At 49.1% G+C, this 9084-nt stretch overlaps 1 protein-coding gene across 5 annotated transcripts; it reads left to right on the top strand.

The window, feature by feature from the left end:
* Nucleotides 1-4199: 4199 nt before the first annotated feature.
* Nucleotides 4200-7413, top strand: LOC310842837 (uncharacterized protein). 5 transcript variants are annotated; one of them, XM_083734977.1, is made up of 9 exons: nt 4200-4350; nt 4996-5072; nt 5462-5493; nt 5629-5745; nt 5874-5953; nt 6098-6191; nt 6298-6381; nt 6469-6573; nt 6705-6950. In XM_083734977.1, exons 1-9 carry the CDS (start codon nt 4340-4342, stop codon nt 6939-6941), a joined length of 837 nt encoding a protein of 278 aa, XP_083591103.1. In that variant the 5' UTR covers nt 4200-4339; the 3' UTR covers nt 6942-6950. The 5 variants fall into 5 exon arrangements, with proteins under 5 accessions (XP_083591103.1, XP_083591106.1, XP_083591105.1 ...); XM_083734980.1 differs by lacking the exons at nt 4200-4350; nt 4996-5072 and adding an exon at nt 6972-7413 and having other exon boundaries at nt 5233-5493; nt 6705-6756; XM_083734979.1 differs by lacking the exons at nt 4200-4350; nt 4996-5072 and adding an exon at nt 6972-7413 and having other exon boundaries at nt 5233-5493; nt 6705-6822.
* The last annotated feature ends 1671 nt before the right edge of the window (nt 7414-9084 follow it).

Below are 9084 nucleotides of genomic sequence, written 5' to 3'. Positions count from 1 at the left end.
GTATGTCTTCATGAAGATTTCCTTGAGTGATGCTGCCCTCTTTCCCCCTCCCTCGCTACACACATCTGTCTTTTCCTGTATGTTGCTATGGTAGTTTTCAAGCACAGATTGAAGCATCTTGTGCTAGGGGTAAAAAAGAATCAGAGACCTTGCCAAGAAAAACTTGGTTGGTAGTGGTATGGAAAGTGTCTCTCTAGCCAGTTATGAAACCGGCTATTAATGAATCTGTAGGAACATTGTAGGTGTTCATTAAGCCATGAGATTACCTATAATTTGCACCTAGCAAGACTACTTTTTATCCAATCAGTTTCGGATGTGGAGAAAAATCTATGAAGCTCAGTCACTGACTACATCCATCAGCGTGCAAAGGCATAACCCTGATGATGGTGTAGGGGCATCTGAGGTCCCCTATTGCTTGTACTTGATATTATTGCAAGTCAAGCTGTATTACATGACCTGCTCTAGTCTATTGGTATTCAAGTGGTTTTTGAGTGGCCTGGTTGGTTCTCTGAATCTCTCTCTCTCTCTCTCTCTCTCTCTCTCTCTCTCTCTCTCTGTGTGTGTGTGTTTATTTTTGTTAGAGCTTAGTCCTGAATCTAGGACCGAAACGTCAATTTGGAGTGACTTTGCTCACTTTTTGACATAGTTTCTTGAGATATCATTGCCAAACTTGGCTCAAGGGTTCCTGAGATAGAGATGGGATGCAGGGCTCAATTTTAAATAAATACGGCAGACCAAAAGACAACTTTGCCATGATTTTACCTGTTTATGCCCTAGGTTGGATGTCTTTCAAGATATACCGTATTTTTTGCTCTATAAGACGCACCAGACCACAAGACGCACCTAGTTTTTGGAGGAGGAGAACAAGAAAAAATATATTCTGAATCTCAGAAGCCAGAACAGCAAGAGGGATCACTGCACAGTGAAAGCAGCAATCCCTCTTGCTGTTCTGGCTTCTGGGATAGCTGCGCAGCCTGCATTTGCTCCATAAGACGCACACACATTTCCCTTACTTTTTAGGAGGGGAAAAGTGAGTCTTATAGAGCAAAAAATACGGTAGTTCCCAAACTCAACACAAGGTATCCCTAAGTTGGGGGCTGCAGTCTTCACTGATGTTTGGATGCTGGACACCATTTTGAATCAGGATGATAGACAAAAACATTACTTTGGTGTGACTTCATACATTTTTTGCAGGCATGGGTCCAAACTCACAAATTACACTATTCAACTAAAGATAACACTATTTTTTAGTTTCTAACAATTCCCAGTTAGCAGTAGATACCCCCTGCTGGTAGGATATTTATTGGCCATTCTGTTGAACTAGTGGTGTGTTTCTTCCCCTAACTCCAGTGAAGATAGACTATAGGGTTGCCCTGCCAAGGTGTCTTTCAGAAATGTCTGAGCCAGTGACATAGCAAGGTCAGGTGCTACCTGGTGCAGAAAATTCCTTTTCTTGTCATCCCCCTACTTTGAAATTATTGAAAGAAGGAAAAATAAGATACTTGCAGTTGCAAGTGTTATTTTCTGGTTTATTTACTTAACATTGTGAGCATAAGCACTGCAAACATTTTCTTTTCACCATGGGAATTTCTTATGAATGAAATTTTTTACTTAATTTTGATGTTTTGCAAGCTACTGTTGATGTGGACTGCAAGAAGCTGAGGTGCTGTGTGAGTACAACTTCAAAAAACAAGCATCAGTGTGGATATGCTCCCACTCTTAAAGAGCTTACCTAGAATACAAGAAGAGCCCTGCTGAATCCCATCTGGAACAGAATCCTGTTCTCACAGTGGAGAGCTAGATCCTTATAGGAAACCCTTGAGCAAAGCTTTTCAGCTCGCTGAGCTGGAGAGGAGGGAGAGAAGGAGTTCCCGCTAGCTTTAAATGACAAAGTAGGAGAGGAGAGGAGCCGCTTACACGGGTGTAAGCAGCTCCTGTCCAGTTGGCTGCTTTAAAGCGAGCGTGTTCTCTTTCCCTCCCTCCTCCCTGCTCAGCTCGCTAAATACAGTGGTGCCCCGCAAGACGAACGCCTCGCAAGACGGAAAACCCGCTAGATGAAAGGGTTTTCCGTTTTGGAGGCGCTTCGCAAAACAAATTTTCCTATGGGGTTGCTTCACAAGACGAAAAAAATCTTGCGAGTTCCCGCGGGTTTTCCCCCGCTTTCCCCCCTTTTCCTAAGCCGCTAAGCCGCTTAACAGCTGATCCGCTGATAAGCCGCTTAACAGCTGATCGCTAAAAGCCGCTAGACCGCTAATAGCGCTAATCCGCTAAGCTGTCAATGGGCTTGCTTCGCAAGACGAAAAAACCACTAGACGAAGAGAATCGTGGAACGGATTCTTTTCGTCTTGCGAGGCACCACTGTAGCAGCAAAGAGATAAAGAGAGCCCGCTTGCTTTAAAGGAGCAAAGCAGGAGAGGAGAGGAGCCACTTACACTTAAAGCAACTGGGCTCTTTCCTTCTCTCCCTCCCTGGCTCAGTGAGCTGAAAAGCTCCTTCTCCACACACCCCACACGTGCTCCTTGTCCCTTCAGTGTTTTTCCTTCCCTCCCCATAACCCCCTCTCCTGCGTTGTTAGCCGCCTCCTTCTCCACACACCCCATGCATGCTCCTTGTCCCTTCAGTGTTTTTCCTTCCCTCCCCACTTAAAACGTGTTACAAAGCACGGATCCATATGGATCCTCAGGATTTTTGCATTGGGTCACCCCAAATTCACCAAATTCAATCTGGGCAGGGGGGCAGGCCTCATGTGCACACTGGAATAACCTTGAACTAAGAAAGCTTGATTGTTGTTTTCTTTCAAGTTCAAATCAGTCTTATTTTGATCCATTGTCACGGGACCCCTAGAAAGTGTGAGGCCCATAGGTCAGTGCCTACTCTGCCTATTTGGTAATCCAGCCCGGCCCCTTTGGCTGCGAGAGAGAGAAGAAACGGAAGTTGAGGGACGCCTCCTGAAGCGCTGCAGCTGTTCCCCAAATTAAAATGGAAGGCTCAACATTTGTTAGGCACTTTCAGATGCTCAGCAGCCTTGTGTGGTTACAACAACCCTGTAAAGTAGGCCAGTGCCATGCGCTCCCCAAATTGCAGCTGAATCCATCGCAGATTGGCATCTAACCTCTGCCTAAAAGCCTCCAAGGAAGGAGAGTCCACCACCGTCCCAGATAGTCTTACCGTCAGAAAGTTCTTGCTAATGTTTACTCCGAATCTCCTCTCCTGCCCTCCCCTCTGGAGCAGCAGAAAACTAGCTTGCTCCCTCTTGCAGCCCTCAGATATTGGAAGATGGCTTTCCTCTCTTCTCTTCTCCAGGCTTCTCCAGGCCTCAACTGTTCCTCATCAGGCTTGGTTTCCAGACCCTTCATCCTCCTTGTTGCCCTTCCTGCTCATCTTCCAGCTGCTCAATATCCTTCTTCAACTAGCCAGCGCTGACTGGTAGCAGCTATCCAGGGTTTCGAATGGGGGGGGGGCATTCCCAGGACAGAAGGCCTGCATGCAAAGCAGATGGTCCAATGCTGCGCTATGAAGACCCCTAGCCTGCCTTGAAGGATGTGGGGGTGGTCTCCCTTTGGAAATGGGGCTGCAGCAAGAAGGATGTGAAATGCCGATGTGAATCTGTGGATAGAAGATACAGCCCAGCTGCAGGTGGAACAGAAGGTGCCTCCAGGTTTTGACAGAGAAGCATCACCTCTCAGGAGGGTCCAGGTCCAGGTGGAGGGGTTGCCATGGTGACAAGGACCTGCCCTCCTTTGTGACATCTCTTGCTCTTCCCTTAAAAGCCTCTGACTTGCAGGCGGCCATTGTGGGTTAGTGAGGAGAGTCAGGAGAGAGAGGTGGTGGGGGTGGTGGTTGTAGAAGAGGAGAGCTTTGCTTGCCATTTTTCTTTTTATTTTATTTATTACTTTTATTTGATTCATTTGATTTTATTTATTTTTATTTTATTTTTTATTTTACCTTTTTTATTTTAACACTTTTATTTTACTTTTACTTTTTTACTTTTTTACTTTTTTATTATTATTTTATTTCTTTTATTTCTTTTATTTCTTTTATTTTTTATTTTTGCATATTTGTGTGCATTTGTGCACATTAGTGCGCATCTGCGCACATTTGTGCATATTTGCACACATTTGTGTGCATTTGTGTGCATTTCATATTTTGTGTGCTCTCTTCATACTTTTGTTTATAGAGAAATAGTTAGGGGTAAGTGTAGGGTTAGGGTGGGGGTTAGGTTTAGGGTTAGGACTGGGTTTGGGGGTAGGGGTGGGATCAGAGTTTGGGATCAGGCTTGGGTGGGAATTTTAGATAGGTAGTTAGCTTAGACAGGAGGGGCGGATTTTTCAGCAAGAAGATGTGCCGGCTGTAAGTACCATTCCTTTGCCTTCTCTTGGTCTCCTGGGGGCGGGGTGTGAGTCCTGGGTCCCCTCCACAGCTTTAGCTCTCTGGTCCACCAGGGAGCTTCATGGCTGAGTGGAGATTTGAACCCTGTTCTCCCAGGTCCTCCCAGTTCAGCCCTCCAACCACTACACCTCTGCCTGGCTCCATTTTGCATCTCTCCAGCTGCCCTACAACCTTGGCCTTCTCCTCCTTCCTGGGGGTCTCTCTGGCTCCAAGAAAGGCTCTACCCCCTTCCTCACGTTCTGCTCTTCTTCTGGGTCATCTTGATGCTTGGAGGACCCTCCTAGAGGTCTCCTCCCTCTCCAGGAAGGGCAGGGCTGTCCTAGGAAGACGATGCAGAGGAGCCCTTTAATAGCTGGCAATGCTTCTCTTTCCTTTGGGCTGGAACTCTTGAACCCATAGCACTTGGGGCCTCCCTTCTCTCTCTGCCAGACATTTGTGCTCTGGGCTGCCTCTTTCCATCTCTGCCGATGCCCTTTCAGGTCGCAGAACTGCAGAGAGATGGCAGGAATTGGGCCAGACACCCCTCCTCATACACACACTCACACCCACCCACCCTGAATTGGGACTGCCGGCTTCTGAGTCGCTCTCTCTGCTCGTCTCTTCTAGGTTCAGGCGCTTAAGGTGGCTGATCAGCTGCAAGAAGGTGGCCCCCTTGGAAGTTCTGGAGCAGCCCACGGTGTCGGGTGAGCAAGTGGCCCTCCTTTTGGGGACGGAGGAGGGCAGGAATGGGCTGGGGGGCGCATCTAGTAAAAAGATGCACAGAGCCAGGTGGCTGGATCCAACAGCATCTGGAAACCCAACCGCCCCCCCCCCAGCAACCACCCCATTTTGTGGGGTCTGTTGGAGGAAGCAGGGGGGCTGGGCTGTGGGGTAAGGCAGGGGGACAGTGGTCAGTGGGAGGGACATCTTCCCTGGGGAGCCATGTTCTGGGGGCAGGAGGTTAGGATTGGCCCCCAAGGCCTGGGGTGTCCCTCTCCTGTAGTAGAACTTGAATCCAGGAGAAAACTCTTGGAAAAGCCTTGCAAGGGGCTCAGGGAGGAACTCACCAATACCCATGTCCTTCTCTTTGCAGATGTGCTGGGAATCCACATCCCTTCCGTTGCGGTGAGTATTGGATAAAACGAGAGCAGGGAGGGGATCCCTCGGTCCTGCCCCCCCTCTTGCACTCCACTCTGTACTCTCAGATGTGGAGGAGCCCTCCCCCCACAAGGAAATGACAGCCTGACTTTTGCCTTTCAGCTGCTTGACAAAGATCAGCTCCAGCTTCTGGGCATCATCCAGGACTGCCAGGCAGCTCGGCTCAGGGGGCTCCGAACCCTGAAGTACTCCAAGGAGGAGACTGCCAAAGCCATTCTGGTGAGTGATGGGTGGTGTGAGGGACCCCCACGGGGAGGGAGGGACAGAAAGGGGCTGGCGTTTGGGGTTGGAGCTGTCCTCTGGAGACTCCCGGAAGGAGCTGACTTTCCTCCTCTGCTCTCTTCTAGAACATCCTTGGCCACTTGGAGTACTTCAGGGATTGCCCCCTGAGCCTGGCCCTGGCCTTCGAGGCCCTCCTGCAGTTAAGGTGAGTGGGATCTTTGGGGAGGGCAGGTCTGCAGGGGGACAGAACTCCAGGGGGAGCTTTGGGTGGGCAAGTCAGGCAGGAGGGAGAAGGGTCAAGGGAGACTTGGAGGAGGCAGTGTCTGACCCCTTCCCTTTCTCTCTCCAGTTTTATGAGACCCCACTTCAGTCCCTCTATGGTGAGTGTGATCCTCCATAGAACAACAGAGGCAGTTCTGGGGAGCGCAGAGGAGGACAAAGAGGTATGTCCTCTGCTTTAACTTCTCTTTGCACAGCTCTTTCTTCTTTTTACACTCTTACAAAATTTAACCCAGTAGCACTCAACCTCTCTTCTCTCTTTTCCCACAGGAACTGAAGAGGCCATTCCAAAGCCTGCTGGGGGGTCTCCTCCTAGAAGCCCCCAATACTAGCACCCTTCTCCAATTGCTTACCGTAAGTATCCTGATAGCACCAGGAGTGGTTTTAGGGTTGCCCCCCGTCCCTTACCCAACTCACTGTCCCATTTCTTTCATCCCGCAGGACCTCCGATATTATGCCCTTTTGGGGAGTGAAGACCAAAGGAAATTAGCGGCCAGCAGTATATCCCTGCTGCTGGCCCTTTCACGAAGATTCCCGAACCTCAGAGTAAGTATTTTGCCTTCCTGTATTCAGTTCTTTGGTTGCTTCCATCCTTCCTGGGTGGGGCTGCTTCTCTTACACCCATCCAGGGTGGGGTTCATAGAGTCATCTGACTCATATTTGTCTTTCCTCTGCAGAACACAGTAATTTGGCCGGAGCTGACATGTTTCAGGAATAATCTGAAAGAAGGTAAGCCCCACACCTTGGGGACAGTGAACTCCCTTGTCCCTTGTTTGCCCAAGACACACCTCCCAGGTCTTCTTGCTGGGAGTCCTGGAGGACCTGCCCCCTGCCTGGCAGGCCTTTCCCACCTGGCCTGGGAGGGCACCACCCAGACTGACTCCAGCTACAAGAAGCGGAGAGGACTGAACTGATTTTCTCTCTTTTTCATTATTTCCATCCAGATGACATAATCGTTGAGGAGTTGTGATTTGGACGTCTCAACTGGCCAAAGACTGGCAGAAGAAGAGGCACTCACTGAGAATCAGGAGGGGGACAGATGATTTAAGCAGCCATGAAATATGGACTGAGATTGGGCAGAAAAGAAAGAAAGAAAGAAAGAAAGAAAGAAAGAAAGAAAGAAAGAAAGAAAGAAAGAAAGAATCCATGACAGATGGCCATCTAATCTCTGCTTTAAAAGCTGCAAGGAAGGAGTGTCCATCACCTTCCAGGGGAGTCCATTCCTCTGTTGAACAATGTTCAGTCAGAATCTCCTTTGTTGTATCCTGAAGCCATTGGTTCAAGTCCTACCGTCCAGAGCAGGAGAAAGAAAGCTCACTGCATCTTCCAAGTGAAAATGGCTCTCTCTGGTGTCACTGGATCAAGCTGATCGGTTTTCTTGCATTACTTAAATGAAATAAATTGATTTTGAATAAACATGCAATAAATTGTTACTGTTCTGAATTTCATTGTGTTATTGTCTTCCATTGAAAAGGGGCAAGGAGAGGGGCTGGCTTCGGACTCAGAGCCTGACTGATGAGCTGGGGGGGGGGGCAGTGGCTTAGCAAGGTTAGGTGGTACCCGATGTGGAAAATTTCTTGTCAGCCCCCCTCCCCCCACATTGAAATTATTAAAAGAAGGAAAAATAAGATACTTACAGCTACAAGTGTTATTTTCTGACTTTTTTTCACAGTGGGAATTTATTATGAATGATTTTTTTTTACTTAATTTTGCTATTTTGCAGCCTGCTGTTGATGTGGAGTGCAGGATGTTGAGGTGCTGTGTGAGTGGAACTGCAAGAAACAAGCACCAGTGCGGATATTCCCTCACTCTTTTTAAAAGAGTACCTAGAATACAAGAAGAGCCAGTGGGGGAGGAAAGGGGTGGGGGTGGGGGTGTCATCACTGAGGGGGGTGACAAAATCACAAAAATAAGAGTTTTTATTTTTTTAAAAAAATGAGCTCACAAAACTTTTGAGTTCAGTCAACAAATGTAACGAAACGCGGCTGGCACTGGGCACCACACCACAGAGGCCGGCACTTACCGCAGGGCCTGCAGCGTGCCTGAGCCACACGTCTCTCCTGGGAGTGACATGGTGGCTTGGGGGCCTGCAGGCTCCGCGCTGCCTGAAACGGCAGCATGGGACTTGCATCTGCCCTCCGCCTCTCCTTCAGCTGCTCTACAGCCGAGGGGGAGGCGGCAGAGAGGTTCCACACAGCGCACCCTGGCCCCATGGGTGGCTTGCCCTGCCCTCATTGGGCTGCTCGCCCCACCCCCGGCTGCAGGATGTGCACCCCGCACCCAGCACCCGAGCGGCTGGCTACGCCACTGAGAAGAGCCCTGCTGAATCCTATCTGGAACAGAAATCCTGTTCTCCCAGTGGCCAGCTAGATGTCTATAGGAAACCTTTAAGCATATACCTTCCAATGCATATTTACCCACCAGCAGGATCTTGCACATTTGCTGGTGCTATGTACAAACATTTGAAATGCACAGTATTATTACAAGAGGCCAGGAATGAAAGGAGTGGTTAATTATATTCTATTAATTAAGAGACAGCAACCAGCGATCTACTATGTATGTGCAATAAGTTAGCAGCAAGAACTGCACCCCCAAACTCAAATGGCAATGGTATAAGCAGCAGGCCAAGGGTGGGAGGGAAGGGACTGAACTGGCGCTGGGAGGAGACCCCAGGGGACCCTCTGGATCCCAAAAACCACCCCCGCAAGTGGTGTCAGTTGCGGAAGGCCTCAGTAGGCCATCAAACGGCCCAGAAGTAGGCTGTGTGGCCCCGATTCCCACCTGATACTGGGGGGAAATGGCTGCAGCCATGGGAGGCCTAAGAAGGCCCAAAGCCGGGGGGGGGGGGAGAAGGCTACCCTGTGACCTAGTAAAAGGCCATACCGTGCCTGCAGACCCGATTGTCCCGCCAGATGGAGGAGGGGCAGCGCCGGCCACGGTGTAGCACCCTGCTTGTGGTTAACGCTTAGCTGGAATGAAATATTCAACACATCAATAGAGAAATTAAAATAATAATTTATTTGTCAGACAAATAAATGAGAGACACAGTGGTATATG

The sequence above is a fragment of the Podarcis gaigeae genome, assembly GCF_964106915.1.
Source record: "Podarcis gaigeae genome assembly, chromosome: 4".
NCBI classification, from domain to species: domain Eukaryota; kingdom Metazoa; phylum Chordata; class Lepidosauria; order Squamata; family Lacertidae; genus Podarcis; species Podarcis gaigeae.
Note: the sequence above shows the minus strand (reverse complement) of the source record. Positions and strands in the feature narration are given on the sequence as shown.

What these genes read in the sequence shown, in the direction of transcription:
- LOC310842837 (XM_083734976.1), top strand. Translation starts at nt 5,311, where the DNA reads ATGTTCTGGGGGCAGGAGGTTAGGATTGGCCCCCAAGGCCTGGGGTGT. An exon ending in AGACTGCCAAAGCCATTCTG is followed by an intron (nt 5,746 to 5,873) that starts GTGAGTGATGGG and finishes GCTCTCTTCTAG; the next exon opens with AACATCCTTGGCCACTTGGA. An exon ending in GCGCAGAGGAGGACAAAGAG is followed by an intron (nt 6,192 to 6,297) that starts GTATGTCCTCTG and finishes CTTTTCCCACAG; the next exon opens with GAACTGAAGAGGCCATTCCA.